Source organism: Phocoena sinus, chromosome 10 (assembly GCF_008692025.1).
Source record: "Phocoena sinus isolate mPhoSin1 chromosome 10, mPhoSin1.pri, whole genome shotgun sequence".
Lineage (NCBI taxonomy): Eukaryota > Metazoa > Chordata > Mammalia > Artiodactyla > Phocoenidae > Phocoena > Phocoena sinus.
In genome coordinates, this window is record NC_045772.1 from 93580207 (window position 1) to 93595552 (window position 15346).

Genomic DNA, 15346 nt, shown 5'->3' on the forward strand with positions numbered 1-15346 from the left:
GTGTCTGCATATGTGTCTTCCGTTCTCTTAAAACAAACACTCCTAGCACAAGGGGCCAAAGCCGGTACAGCATTCTGAGATTGAGGTCTGTCTTAGGGAAGCACACGTGCGTTGTTCGACTTTCTATTTTCTCCATTCCCAGACGATAAGCAGCATAAGATCTAGGGACAGGAGAAACTTGGCAAGATTGGACGCTGAGTCAGATACTCGAACGACTTTAAAAAATATTTTTAAACTTTTTCAAGAAGCGTGTCAGTTTCTCAGTGCTGCTTTCACAGTAAACAAGCGGAGATCATGAACTGGTGTTGTGTCTTCTTGTCATGATAGAATCTAACTCAGGGTCTGGGGACAGCAGAGTTGGGACAAGGGCAGAGGTGACTCTTGATTCTGTGTCTGTCAGCCATTTGTAACAGAAAGTTTACGTAGATGAATCGTACTTTTCTTCTTGTAAGAGAAAGAGGGACATTTCAGACATGTTTCAAAACTGAGTCGCTGACGAGGCTACAGATAGTTTCTCGAGGGTTCGGGTAAGTCGGGCAGTGTCTCATCTGTTGTTAATTAATGAAATGAAACTGGGGTCACTGGAGTCCAACGATGAATGAAAGGTCAGCGGATGGAAAAAACTGTCAATAAAGGAGGATGTCAGCAGAGTGGAACATTGTCAGAGATAAAGATCAGGGAGAATGTACTCTTTGGCTGAGGTAGTGTTGTGTGGAAGTTACCAGGAGTCCTGGTTTGGGACATTGCAAGCCAGCCTGAGCACTAGATGAATGCTCTGATTTCGCAAAATCTGTTAAATATTTTAAGGCTGTTTGGATTCGTGCTGCTAGAGATTAGTTGAAAAAATTTGTAAGGAAAAAAACAGTTTCTGTTTGTTTTATAATGTGTTATTGCTGTTTTGTTTGGCTTTGGGGTTTTGTTTTGAGGCTGAATAGTGGCTGCTTTCTCTCGTTTTTTGGTTTTTGTTTTTTCTGTTTTCTTAGAATTTTCTAGAGCCACACTCACATTTTACTTGTTAGGACCGCCAAAGTTAGAAGCGATTTAGGATAAAATGAATGATAGAGCTGCACTTCAAACAGCCCAGGCCGGCCGGCCTTCTGTTTACGACTGTTGGAGAATTTGTCCCCTGTGAACGTAGTTCGGTGGAGGATGGGCTGAAAGTCACCGAGACGCCGCAACCGTCTCACCACCGATTCACAAACCGTGATCGTAAGCCGGCCATGACCGTGTTCTTTGTATCTCCCGCTAGTTCTTCCTCAGCTTTGTTACTGGTCTCATGTGACTCACACTTACAGAGTTCTTGTTTCTCTGGTCAGGTCAGATCTCCTTCCCTTTTTCTCTCCCTCATTGAAGTTTTCGAACCATGTGGCTTGGGGGAAGCAAGGCTCTTCCGTGAGTTTGGGAGAGGCCCGTGGCCATTTTCAGCCTGGTGAAATGAGACTAAAATGAGGGCAGGACCCCAGAGATGTCAGCAGGCTGTCCCCACATCCTAGAGAGCGTTGCAGTTAATTCCGTGGTATTTAGAGACACGGCTTAGCAGAGCGAGTGAGTACAGTCTCGAGCCGGGCTCACGTCCAGCTCTGTTGATTATCACCCGGCGTCTTTCTGAACCTCTCTGTCCTCATCTGTAAAATGGGAGTAATCGAAGCACCTACCTCATGGGGCAGTTGTAAAGACTGAACAAACCCTTGTAAAGTGCTTAGAGCAACGCTTGTCACATAGTAAATGTCCAGTAACTCTGGGAGTCCTTACATTATTTATAAATAGGATGACATAAGTTTCAGATGGAATTCAAGTGGAGTTTCCTTGGATTGCCTGGTTTCTCGGTTCTCTGAGAACATTTACTGGACTCTCGTTTTGTTGGATTTAAGTGAGAGATCATCCCATGAACTGTTTCGGAAACAGAATAGGAAAAAACATGAAAGCAGTTCTTTAGAGAAACACCAGAACAACAAAAGTTAATGGAAGTTAAAATTTAAATTATAATCAAAATAGTGGCCGTCAGTTATCGCATTGGGTAGGTGTAAGATAGGCAAATAATGTATAGACTCTTTAACATCTATTATTACAAGAACTGCTTTGAGGGAAAAACTCACCTTAAATAACTGCATTATGCAGTTAAGAGACTGAAAAGGACAAAACATTAATGAAATAAAATGATAAATCCTAAACAGTGACAGGCACATACGTATGCCAATATTAACTGACCCCTTTTTTGAGATTGCCGTGGCTTATACTTTAGGTGTAGGGATTCTAATTTACTTCATTTCAGTAGCTGCGACAGCCCTAGCACAGCATTTCCTTGAGTGTGAGTTCCACCAGCTGAGATTTTAGGGGGGGAAATGGGAGGGGAAATTCCATGGTCAAATAAGTTTGGGACCCTTAAATTAAATGAAAGTAAACTAGTTTCCTTAGAGATTTTTTATCAGAGCTTTTAATACGTGTGCTGTGAGTCTCCCAGGGAGACGTGATATGCAGTGTTTCTCTTACTTTTTGGACCGGTATCCCGTCTGTCAGCTTCCTGCAGGACGCCAGCGCCCTGGAGCGGACTCTGGGAAATGCAGCGTCAGAAGCATTACTGTTTTCGCTTTGTCTCAGGTGTATCCTACCGAGGTGTAGCTGCAGATCAGGGGTGGAGGAGGGGGCGGCCCACAGATGAAGCTGGGACCTCGATGTCGGATCGCTGTACCACGGGGGGCTCCCTCTGCGCAGGCACAAAGCACTCACGCATATTAGCTAACTCAGTCCTCTGACAGCTCTGTGAGGCGGGTGTGATCATTATTCCCATCTTACGGACAGGAAACTGATAGCCAGAGGGCATAAGTCACTTGTCCAAACAGCCAAAACATGGTGAAGCCAGGACACAGACTCAGGTACAGGGGCCTCTGCCCGCCCTCCCTCTGCTGTACGGTCGCCGGACTCACGTGTGTGTGGCTTGTATGCTGCGTGTGTGTGCACGGGGCGGGCCGGTGGTGGTGAGGGAACAGCATGAAAGTGTGAGGTGACAGTGAGTTTTGTGTGGCTGGAGAGCGCAAGAAATGAAACCTTAACGCTGAACAGGTACAGGTCCCCAGGGCCCCATCGGTCCCGCAAAGGAAGGTGGGGTTTCTATAATGGAACCCCCTGCTCTTTCTATCAGGTTACCTTAAGAACTTTAATAAGCAAACTGCTTAAGGGTAAAAACAGTGCAGACACTTGGCTTGGAGGCTAGGATGCACACCTACCTCCATTTTGCAGGTGGCGTGGTTATTGTCACCGACTTGCTGCTGTCCCAGCTTGCACTGTGCACCCCATGCTGAGCAGACGGTGGACGCAGGAGTCCAGAGGATCATGCTTGCGTTGAACATAATACAGGGGATGAAAACGGGTGACACCTCCCCCGTCAACTCCCTGCGCTTCTGCAGTTTTTGAGGGCATATTTTATATGTTTCTGGAAGCGCAGGAAAGGCTAATGGAATGTAGCTCAAGGAGATGGAGATAAATATTTAATGAGATTTTAGGGTCCTTTTTAAGATTTTATCTTTTACTGGAGTATAGTTGCTTTACAACGTTGTGTTAGTTCCTTGCCGTATAGCAAAGTGAATCAGTCATATGTATACATATGTCCACTCTTTTTTAGAGCTCCTTCCCTTTAGGTCACCACAGAGCACTGAGTAGGGTCCCCTGTGCTGTACAGCAGGTTCTCACTAGTTCTCTGTTTTATACACAGTAGTGTATATATGTCAGTCCCAACTAGGGTCCTTTTTAAGGCTTGATTAAAGAGGTAAAAATGAGGCTGCTCTGTCTTCTTAACAAGTTAATTGTTTTTTAATTTAGTAGTATTAAAAATATACACATATTCCCTATAATCCAAATGTCTTTGGTTCCGAGTTTAGATGTAGTGACTAGGGAGGGTCTGGATAGTGAGGGATTCATCTGAAAATGTATCAGAATGTATTCAGTTCTTGGGTTTGGATTTGGATAGCAAGGAGTCTTTAGATTGGAAAACCCAGTGAAGATCTTGTTCATCTTTTCTTGTCTGAAAGGAGGTGAGAGTGTCTCCTTAGCCAATAGATTTCTCTTCATTAACAGGTAGTGAGACTGTGACCTAATGAAGATCATAGGGTAGGTCATTATAAGGACGGGACTGGAAAACACTGAATTCCTCTGAGTCCAGAAATCTTGCCACAAGGCGTCCATGTAACCTGAGCAGTTAGGGTCTGTCGGCCCTTCCTCACAGTGCTCGGCCGATGAACGGGAGACCCCGGAATCGGGGCAATTATGCGACCCTTGATATAGAGAATATTTGTAAGAGTAAGGGGAGTATGTGGTATCTTTGAAATATAAAACTTATACAGTAGGAAGATTTAAATTCATTCTAGAAGGAACTTCTAACTCTGTCAATTTTATTTTGAAGAAGTCACGTCTGGCCTCGGTTCATGTGTTTTTGTATCCGCATTTTGCATCTGTCTTGGCTTGGTTATCTGCTACTTTCAGTCCTCTTTAAGTCACACGAAATAGGACAGGGAGCAGGGGGAAGACGTAGGATGCGCGAAGGTGAAGGGAGTGAGAGCAAGGGGGGGGGTGAGTCACTAAGTGCCTTCAGGGCCTGGGGTCCCTTTCGTGGGCTTGCAGAGCCGGGGCTGGTGCTGGATTGTACCCCAGACCGAGCAGCTGTGGACGGGGCTCCACTTCCATCTGTGGGATCTGATTGTTCTTTTCAGACAACTGTATTTGAGTAGTTAGCAGAAGGCTGGTTTTCATCTTTATGCACGGCGTAACTGTACCCTGTCTGTCCTTAGGTGGGTTTGCCGAGTTCTCCCGCTGTTTCCCTGGCCTCTGTGAAGGAAAATCCACCCTAGTCCCCACCTGCATTTCTCAGCCTTGCTTACCTGTTGCCAACATTGGGCCAACCCGAATTCTGCCCAATCTCTATCTTGGCTGCCAGCGAGATGTCCTCAACAAGGTGGGTGCTTTGAAAATATCCTTCGTTGCAGGGTTTCTTGACAGCAGCTGGAGAAGCACTGGGCTGCCGGTGGGCTGTCCTTTCAGGCACACGCACCCCGTGTTCTTCGTGCAGCTCCCCTGTGAGCAGCCCAGCGGCCGTACCATCCTCCCCAGTGCCGTCTGCTGTGACGTTCTGCTCGCTGTAGGAAGCCTAAGCCGTTGTCAAGGGTGCTGTTCTTACAGGTCCAAGAGACCTGCGGTTGGGCACACCCAGGAAGGCTGATGCCGCCTAGATGATTTCACATATAGAGATGTATTTATTTACTGCAGCAGCTAGAAAGGGAGGTTGGCTTGGACTGAGGAAGATCTCATGATGACTCCTGGCTAGAGGGGCGGGGAGGGGGGGTAAAAGGATGGTGAGGACCAGCGCTAAGAAGACGCGCTGCGGGCGCCCCGCCTGAGGCCCCTTGGAGCAGTTTGGTTGAGAAAGAAGAGGGAGGACCATAAATAACTGGATGAAAAGGATGTGAGCCGTTCTGAACAAGGTGTATCCAACGGAGGAGCCGTGTTGATTGCTTGAGGCCATTATATATCACGGTACACACATGACAGCGGTAGAACTAAGATCCGTCTGTCTCCACTGCTTATATGCTCTTAACAAGCGGTGCTAGAAAACAGTGCTCTAACTGCCTGGAAAGTGATTTGTCTCTAAAACCTCTTGTTTACATCACCTCTAATTGAAAAAGCAATCAAAGATCTTAATTCGACTGCTGGTGATCTGCAAGTGCTGCTTTTTGGGTTTTTCTGCTTGAGGAGCTGAAAGAATTGGGCTGACTGTAAAATAAGCTTCCAGGTGGGCTTGCTTTACTTCAGCACGTGGAGAGCAAAAACACCCTCTCATTGGGCAGCAAAGAGGCATTCTTTCTGCTCTTTTTTTCTTTTTTTGTTCTCAAAACTCCTGCCTCTTCAGAATTTTGCCTGGACATTTTTGCTAACATGTCTGCTCGTTCTGTGAGGTATTTGACATTTGATAGCTTATGCTTGCACTGAGCCTTTCTGGTGGGGTCACGATGTCTTTGAACACGTGAGTTTTATTAGTTCTCTTTGAGAGATAAGCAAACTATGTCACAGAAAGCAAAATTAATTTCCTAAAGTCACATGCAACCCTGGGGCAAACCTGGAGATGCTTTATTTAATCCTTAGATCAGCAAATAAAACAAAATGAAATAAAATTCCTAGTTAAGGACCCTGTTCAGAATTCCCCCCAGTAAAACTTAACCGGTCACTGGCAGGTGATTTGACAAGTAGTTTGTGACAGGTCCTTTTTGTTGCTTCTGACATTCAGTGCAGTGGTACCTTGATTTTGCTGCATACCTTTTCCAGGTTTAGCAAATGTGTCAGTTAACAGCTAAGTGAGGCCTGCAGGGTGAGAGCAGTTAAACTGGAACCTGAAGTTGAGGTGTGCCGGGGGCTGATAGTTTTCTGTTTTTAATTGGCTTCTACATGTCTGTGTGCTAAACAGGATAGGCACATAGATGCCTTGAAAGGAAATGGTTGTAGGGGGAGAATGCAAGCTCATGGCGAAACAGGTTGAGCAAGGAGTCATTGGGGAAGACTGTGAGAAAGCTGCTTTGGGAGCTACCGAGGTGCAGACTAGGGAGTGGTGAGAAGAGTGCGTGCTTTCAAGGTGGTGAGTAGAAATTTCTGTGTAGGTAACCTCTAGATTCACTGTTGAGAAGAGTCCTAGTGCTGGAGGGGATCTTACAGATCATTTAGTCAGCCTCCTTCATTCAAAAATGAGGAAATCGTAATTCCAGACATGTTAAATAAATTCCACATCACCCCGCTGATGGGTTTTAGAACTGGATGTGCCTCTCTTTCGAAAACAGCATAAACTCATCTCCCTGCTCCACTCTCTGGTTTAAACTTCCCAGGAGAAATAATGTGCTCTCTTCTTCTGGAAGATCTCCAGAGATGAAGATTTTACAGTCTCCCCTAATAGTACGTTCCTTTTTAGTCAAACTTAGAAGTTTCTAAGAACAGCCACCACAAGACCACTAATCTTATTAGTCACCTTCCTATTTATTTATTTATTTGTAATAAAGTGCCACTAAAATATGTTAAAAGCATGTCACGGAAAATTTCTGGGGAGGATAATAGTGTTTATCATTTAAAATGCTAGGCTCTTTGTGTTACTGCATTTAACCCTCATAATAGGATTTGGAGGTATGTTGGCTCTGAGTTACGTCACTTACTTACCCAAGATTTTGTGGCTAGAAAGTCATTGACCTCAAAGCTAGTGAGTGACAGAGACATCCTCAAACCCAAACTACTCTGGCTCTAAGTCCTGTGTTTGTAGAACACCAGAAATCCTCATCGTCTGGAAATTGAAATCTCTGTAACAGGCTGTCACGAAGGACTGACAAGTCTTAACAGTCTGTTGAATCACAGCTGAGATTTGTTTCCTCCTGCTTTTTCTACAGCATGTTCTATACCAGCACCATCCCACAGAAGTATAATGCAAGCCACGTATATAATCTAGAGTGTTCTGATAGCCTTATTTAAAAAGTTAAAAAAAAAACCCAAGTGAAATTAATGTTAATAACATTCATCACCATATGTCTAGAATATTATCATTTCAACATGCGATCAATATAAAAAATTATTGGCACTCTACAGTTTTTGGTACTAGGTCTTTGAAATCTGGTGTGTGTCTTATGGACTCTGCACCTCTCACTGTGGACGTGCCACATGTGCCTGTGCTTCCTCGGATCAGATGGTGCAGGTCAGTACTCTCAGCATGTGATTGTTTTTACTTAGGTCTCAAAGACATAGCCCTTCTGTAAAAGACTGTAAGAGGGCACTGGCAGCAAAAAGAACACACTTCCTTCCCCCTCGCATCTGTACTTTGTTTCCCACAATCTGTCCTCCTCTGGTCTTTGAACTGGAGCTGTACAGCTGTTACACTAAAGCAGTTTGCTGGTGCCCACAGTTCGCATCTGACTGAGTGGGACTTGAACCAGAATCTCTAGTTATAATGGGACAGACAGACGTTCCTGATGTTTTTTTCTCCTTGACCAGTTAACATTTCAAATGGACTTTTGTTTCCCACTTACACACGGGGTGTACGGTGGAATTCCCTACTGCGAGTCGTTCCTGAGCCGGGACCTCTTCGGCTTCTTCCCTAAAGCTGCCGTGCCCGCGCTTTCCCCATTTTAAACAGGGTGCAGTCAGCTTTTTGGGGGTAGCTTCTTACTTCAGTCTTCCAACACGCACAGTTGGCTTTCCTGGGCTGCCTTGCTGTTCTGCCCGTCACCAGGACTACTGCCACTTTCTCTGGTGTTTTCGTACGAGAGTTAGGCTGTAGCCTGGACACCGTATAGCCAAATATTGCTTTCAGGTTTCTCTGTGATCTAGGAAGACAAAGGCTCATGTCGTCAGAATGATCAGTAAATGTATTTATTCAGGGTCCACGGTGTGTAGAACGCCATACAGAGTGCAGGTTGGTTAGACAAGACCTGTTCCTGAGACGGTAATTCGCAAACAAGGTGATTCAGGCAGGAGCGAGAGCCGGCTCCGGACCGGGAGGATTCGCATGCCAGGTCTTCGCCTCACCAGCCGGAGCCACGGGCCCGAATCTGCTTCTTCACCTGCAAACTGAAATGATTCCTGCCCCCTAGTGTTCTTGTGAGGCTCCTGTGACGTGGCCTTATGCCAGGCACCAAGAGCAGTTCCTGGTTTATAGGGACACTGTTATCGTCACCACCGGGTGGGGTGTACAAGGGTCCAGGGTGAGTGATGGGCACATTGGGCGTGGCTGGCTGAGGAAGGCTGGCTGGAGGAAGTAGGTCAATTCTGAAGGCAAGGGGAGTGGCAAATGCAAACTCACTCATTAAACTGACTTCAGAAAGAAAAATTACAACTCCTTTATCTACATTTGCAGTGCCTGTGTGATTTAATGGGACCTCTGTCCTCAGCCTAAATGAACATGGGCAACTTGACCAAACAGAGCAGTTGTATTAAAGCTGTATTCCATATATTACTCCACGGTCTGTATCAACAGAGTATAGAGCCCATATTTAGAAATTAGTCCAACTACAGGGCAAAGTTTATTTCATGGTTTAGGAGAAGGAAACAAAGGGGGAAGGAAAAAAAGTGAATGCAAATCATAGCAGTAAAATTAAGATTTATTTTTTGACTCACAAAAATTATTTTTGAACACTTTCTTGATTGTGTTTTGAAACCAGAATCTATTTTTTAATTTCTTAGGGGGTAATCTTTTCTACTTTACAGCTGAACCCTTTTTTATACCCAGCCTGCTGCATTCAGTGTAATTTCCCTACTTGAGGCCAATTAGGAGAAAGGACAGTTTGAATTAGTGAAAGATATACATTACAGGCTGGGGGGTGGGCAACAACTTTACTGAGGTATAATTTATATACCATGTGATTTATAAGTTATTTTTAATTGAGATATAATTGACGTATAACATTATATATATAATGACGTATATGTTATACGTCATTATATAATTGGCATATAACATATTTCAAGTATATTAGTTTCAAGTAACATTATATCCAACATTCAATATTTGTATATATTGCTAAATGATCACAATAAATCTAGTTAACATCTACCACCATACATAGCTACTCCTTTTTTTTCTTATGATGAGAACTTGTGAGATTTCTCTCTTAGCCACTTTCAAATATACAATACACTACTATTATCTATAGCCGGCATGCTGTACATTACATCTCCATGACTTACTTGTTTTGTGACTGGAAGTTTGTAACTTTCGACCACCTGTACCCCTCCCCTCCACCACCTCTGGCAGCCACCAATCTGTTCTCTGTACCTAGGAATTCCGTTTCTGTTTGTTTTTTAGATTCCACATGTAAGTGAGATCATACAGTATTTGTCCTTCTCTGTCTGACTTAGCATAACGCCTTCAAGGTTCATCCTTGCCGCCACAAATGGCAAGATTTCCTTCTTTTCTAAGGCTGAATAATATTCCATTGTATACATAATACCACGTCGTCTGTATCCATTCATCTATCAGTGGGCACTTAGGTTGTTTCCATGTCTCGACTTTTGTAAACAGTGCTGCAGCGAACAAGGGGGTGCATGTGTCTTTCGGAGATAGTGTTTTTGTTTCCTTCGGATAAATACCCAGCAGTGGAATTGATGGATCAGATGGCAGCTCTATGTTTAACTTTTTGAGAGACCGTCACACTGTTTTCCATAGTGGCTGCACCGGTTTACATTCCCACGAACTATTATTTTAAAAATAAGGTAAGGTAAGGGAACTAACATTTATTGAAACTTCTTGTATATTATGTGCCACTTTATCCTCATAACAGCTTTACAAAATAGAGATCATGAGCCCTGTTTTACAGGTAAGGAAACTAAAGCTGAGGGAGGTCAGGTAGCCCCTCCAAGGTCATTCAGGTAGCAGACAGTCACGTGCTGAGCCGGCCTCCCAGTTTTCTGGGACTGGTGCCCGTGTGCTTGTCCTGCACACTGAGTTCGCCCACAGTAACAGGAGGAAGGAGGGTTTAGAGGCACGTGTGCTGGCAGAAGGGGAAGTGGTGGTAGAAGTTGATCAAAACTTCCTTCTGACTGTTTCTGTTTTCTCAGTGTAGATCATCCATGAGCAGAGAGAGAGGGTGAGGGAGGACATATGGAGAGTTTGAAAAGAACGGGGAAGGGCTGGAAAGGCGTCCAGGCTAGAGGCCAGGTGAAGACCAGGGGCGTAGAGTGCCCGCTGGGGAGCGTGGCTGGAAGGGGGCCCTGCCGCAGCGTTGCTGAGTGTTCTCGGGCCACGTTCAGCTGCCAGCGTGCAGATGCAGACTCGGTGGCGAGCCAGGTTCATCCGGGGCTGTGATCTCGCCAAGTGAGTGTGAAGAGGTGACGGAGGGACCCAGTAGTTGAGGGTGAAAGCGAGGGAGGGATTCCAGGTGACCCTCGAACAGTGAGGGGGTTAATCCTCGTATCGTTTATGGTCGGCCCTCCCCCTCCGCAGGGCCTCTGCCACCTCAGAGTCAACCAGCTGTGGATCCTGTAATACTGTAGTGTTTACTGTTGAAAAGCATGCATGTATAAGTGGACCCGCACAGTTTAAACCTGAGTTGTTCAAGGGTCAACTGTGTAATGACTGGCCACGGAATTTAAGCTGGGCCAGGAAGGAAGGACAGACGTCATGAGGATGAAGGACAGAGAGGAGGCTGAATGAGGTCCTGGGGGGACTGAGGGACGCCAGGAGTGGTGGTGGAAGACGGGAAGCTGGAAGGAAGGAGGCGGCGTCCTGCAGCGCGTTGTGTGAGCTTATGGTTGCTGGTAATGGCAGAGACCGGACTGGGCCTCGGGAGGGAGCGCTCAAGGTGAGGCGCTCAGAGAACCCAGAGGCCACGGTGTCGGAAGGGTATTTGAAGGCCAGAGAAGAAAGATTATGTTACCAGTAGGAAGCACGTGTTAGCCGACTGGGCACAAAGTCGAGCCAGATATGAAACGGCATGAAGGCTCTCTGGAAGCCTAAGGATTGCGGTGTTTAATGACGGGACAGAGTAATACTGAGTCGTGTATGCTTTACACAACACACTGAAACAACGCTGAACGAATTACGTAAATTCCTTAAAATGTGGTAGGAAGTCACAGACCTCCATCTCTGAGTAAAAGCAGTCATGATTCTATAAAACAAACCCGTTCTTCATACTTGTGGTTCCATCCCAGTTCTTGCTGTCAGGAGCGTTGACATGAGATGCCCTCTCGGCCACTTATATGCCCGGCCATGAACGTCAGGAGAGAAGGGAACAGAACGGTCACGTGACGCCTTAGCTGACTGCCGCCCCCGCCCACCCCTCTGCTCTGCCGCCCTTGACAGGTGGGCGCCTGTCTCCTGGCAGCAGTGGGCTCCGGGCCGTCGCAGGGCTACTAACCCCATTTGAACAGTTTACTCGCCAGGACGCAATTGTGTTTGTTCTTGGACCTGTTTAGGCCAACGTACTTGTTATCATAACGATGTAGGTTAGTTAAAATGTTGCATACACGGATGAAATATGAATGAGGAAAGAGAGTTGTTTTTCTGTGACCTAAGCTAAAGGGTTTCAAAAGATTCAGGAAAGGGACTTCCCTGGTGGCGCAGTGGTTGGGACTCCGCACTCCCAGTGCAGGGGGCTGGGGTTTGATCCCTGGTCAGGGAACTAGATCCCGCATGCATGCCGCCACAACTAAGGGGCCCATGTGCCTCAACTGTGAAGCTGGCGAGCCACGATTAAGGAGCCCACAAGCTGCAACTAAGGAGCCCGCCTGCCGCAACTAAGACCCAGTGCAGCCAAATAAATAAATGTTAAAAAAAAAAAAAAGATTCAGTAAAGACTGACTGCTCTACGTTTTTTTCTGTCTTACTAGGCAGGGGAAGGCAGCCGTAGAATATTTAGGGGACAGTCATAATCTAGATTCTGTCCTGATTTATTGCTTTACTAGTTCTTGCTCTTTAAAGAATGGAAAGTATAAGCGATAGATGCATTTGGTTGTGATTTTCTTAAGAACTCCAGTCAGCTAACCTATTTTTAAAAAAACACCAAGAAATTAGTGAATTAATGTACATTTATTTGTTTTGAGTTAAAATGTTTTACGTATATATGTAACATTTTTAACGGTTTCCTCTTTTAACTCATTTTTTCCACTGATGTATAACTGCCATTTTTTTCTCATTTCATTTTGTGGTTAAATTATTTTATTATCACTCCATTTCAACACATTAATGTCCCCTCCCCGCTTACATCATAAAGCTACTACTTAAGTGCATCTTTTCGTGGCACACCGTTTTATATGTGGAGAATATTGCTGAGACATAAACAGCGTCGTAGGCTTGGATGACTGATGTTTCTTACATGAGGTCAGAACTGCCCCTCTTTCGTGTTTCCTTTCCGTCGGGCCATGACCATTGGGCAGTGGCAGCAGCGGCGTGAGGCTGGGGGACGTGCACGTGGGCAGCCAGGCCTCAGCCGGGAGCAGCAGATGCCAGTGTGAACACGGCAGCAGGGCCGCGCTGTGATGCCCGTGGCTGCAACTGAGGTGACAGTCGGGGAAGAAAGAGGTAAAACGGGACTGACTAGTCTCCTCCGGTAGCCATCAAGTGTCCTGAGTTGCGTCCATGCCCAGAGGGGTGCGCCTTTATTTCCTAACTGGTTACAGTTAAAAAGGGTGAAAAAGGATGCAATTAAAACTTCATATTCTGTTACTTCATTTGGTTAAAAAGAAAGTCTGTGTGTCGGCTAGTTACTTTATTGCTCCATCTCATTTGCTTTACAAAGAACTTCAGTAGAGAATGGCAGTTAAGAGGACAGATTCTGGAGATGAGAATATGCTTGGATCTGGATTTCTACTCTGGACCACTTGTTAGCTGTATAACTTTGGAAACATTCCGTGAACTCGCTAAGCCTCCGTTTCCTCATTTTAAAAATGAGAAGAATAATAGTATCCATCTCAAAGGGTGGTTGTGAGGATTAAATGAGACGGTCCATGTAAATGCTTAGCACAGTCCCAGGTACACAGTAGGCACTCAGTAAATGTTAGATGTTGTTTACTAATGTGTACCATAGTAGTATATTGTTAATATAACATAGCACCTGTAGCAAAGGTGCCCAACACATTTTTTATTGAATTTAGGTTTAAGTGGTCATTTCTACAGAATGTAGACTATTAGGCTAATTGTCAGGAGTGTACATTGTTCTAGACTTTGTGTGGGGAAATCACATTTGATGCTCGCTACTGACTCGTCTCAGGTTAGTGTTGTCATCTGTGAGCATCGCCTGTGGTCTTTTGTGTAGAGTAGGTAACGCTGCCCGCGTCAGCCTCTCTCCTCAGAAACTCCTGTGTCTTTATTATCGTACTACTTTTAATTGAATAAATCTTTGTCACACTGTTGATGGAAAGGAGATGGAAATGTAAAAAGGTTCCTTTCTTTAAGGAGCGTTCATGAGAGAGGCCTGAAAGACTTTTATCTCCAGTAACGCTGCCGTTCTTGTGTGGGAAACGCTGTGGTGACCAGACAGTGGTAGAAAACAGTGTGACCTTCGCTTGTGTACAGACGTTTAAAAGTTGTCAACACCACTGAGCTCTAACGGGAGCCTACGAGACCTTCGGAAGGCGAGGGTCAGTCACGCTAAGAAGCTCGCCCAGCTGCACAAGCTGTTTCTTGACTCTGTCATCTGATAGCCGAGAGGGCTGCACACCTGGTCTGGATTTACTCAGTCTACCTTTTCTGTAAAACAATATATTTATTGCGCTGAATGTGGTAAATGAAGGGGTGAGCGAGTTGGCAGGAGGCTAAAATAGGGAGAAAATGACCAACTGTCCTTCGGGGAGTTGGAGTTGGAACAGATCTGTGGAGGAGGTAGCATTCCAAGAAAAGGAAGACGTGACCAGAGCTGCTTCGAAGTGAATGGTTTCAGGCCAAGAACATTTCCTGAGAGGCAGCAGTGGATGACTAAATGAAGTGGGTTATATAGGCTTGCCTGGAAAATGGTGGACTAATGGGATGTTAGCTGAACAAATACGTACTGAGTGCAGCTATGTACCTGGTGCCGAAGGGAGAAAAACAGGCAAGCATCCGGCCAAGACCTCACTACTTCACTGCTTAATAGGAGAGACGAGGGAATCTGCTAATGAGGACACGGTGTGCCTGGTGCTTTACTAATAGCATGCCCAAAGTCCTTTGGACGGGCAGAGAACAGAATGGTTAATTATGCACCAGTAGGAGGGCTTCATAGTAAGGTCAACTTAAAGTAGAAAAGTGGAAGAGTCATCAGGAAGAGGAACAGGGCCTGCTGAGCTCAGAGACGGTGCGAGCAGCATCGGGGAAGAGGGATGCACGCGTGATGGGGATTTGGCGATTGTACGGAACAGGAGCAGGCAGTGAGACATGATGAAACTAAGTGTGGATGAAGCACGTAGCTCGCGTTTAATTACAGGAAAGATTACTCCAGTTGTCGTTTGGAGAGGAAAACACCGCAAACTTCAAGAGCTCCCTGCGGGCTTTTTTGCTACCGTGGTGAGTGCTTACCCCTGAGCAGCGACTGGGAATAGAGAGAAAGGGTGGACGGGAGGGGTGATACCAGGAGGGTTTGGCAACATTAGGATGGGGGTGGTGAGGAAGAAAAACGGGATGAAATGATCCCATTTTCTAGCTCAAGTGTCTGGGTGGATGTTATTATCAAAAACCGGTTTTGGATTACAGAGAGGAAACAAGAATTTGAGGAAGAGAAGGGAGAAAGAGAATGTGCTGTGTTTCTGACATTTTGAGTTTGAAGGTCCTGAGGAACATCCAAAGAGAGGTACCAGGAAGCGGCTGGAAGTGACGTCAGAAATTAAAGAGGGCGCGTGTGTGTGTGTGTGTGTGTGTGTGTTTGTT

General features: G+C 45.5%; 1 protein-coding gene across 5 annotated transcripts in view; it reads left to right on the plus strand.

Moving 5' to 3' along the window:
- Positions 1 to 15346, plus strand: part of DUSP16 (dual specificity phosphatase 16) — an 84825-nt gene that overhangs the window by 52058 nt on the left and 17421 nt on the right. For all 5 annotated transcript variants that reach the window (XM_032645212.1, XM_032645211.1, XM_032645213.1 and 2 more), the window contains one exon: positions 4782 to 4945. In XM_032645212.1, coding sequence (XP_032501103.1) covers positions 4782 to 4945 — 164 coding nt within the window. The remainder of the gene's footprint in view (positions 1 to 4781; positions 4946 to 15346) is intronic.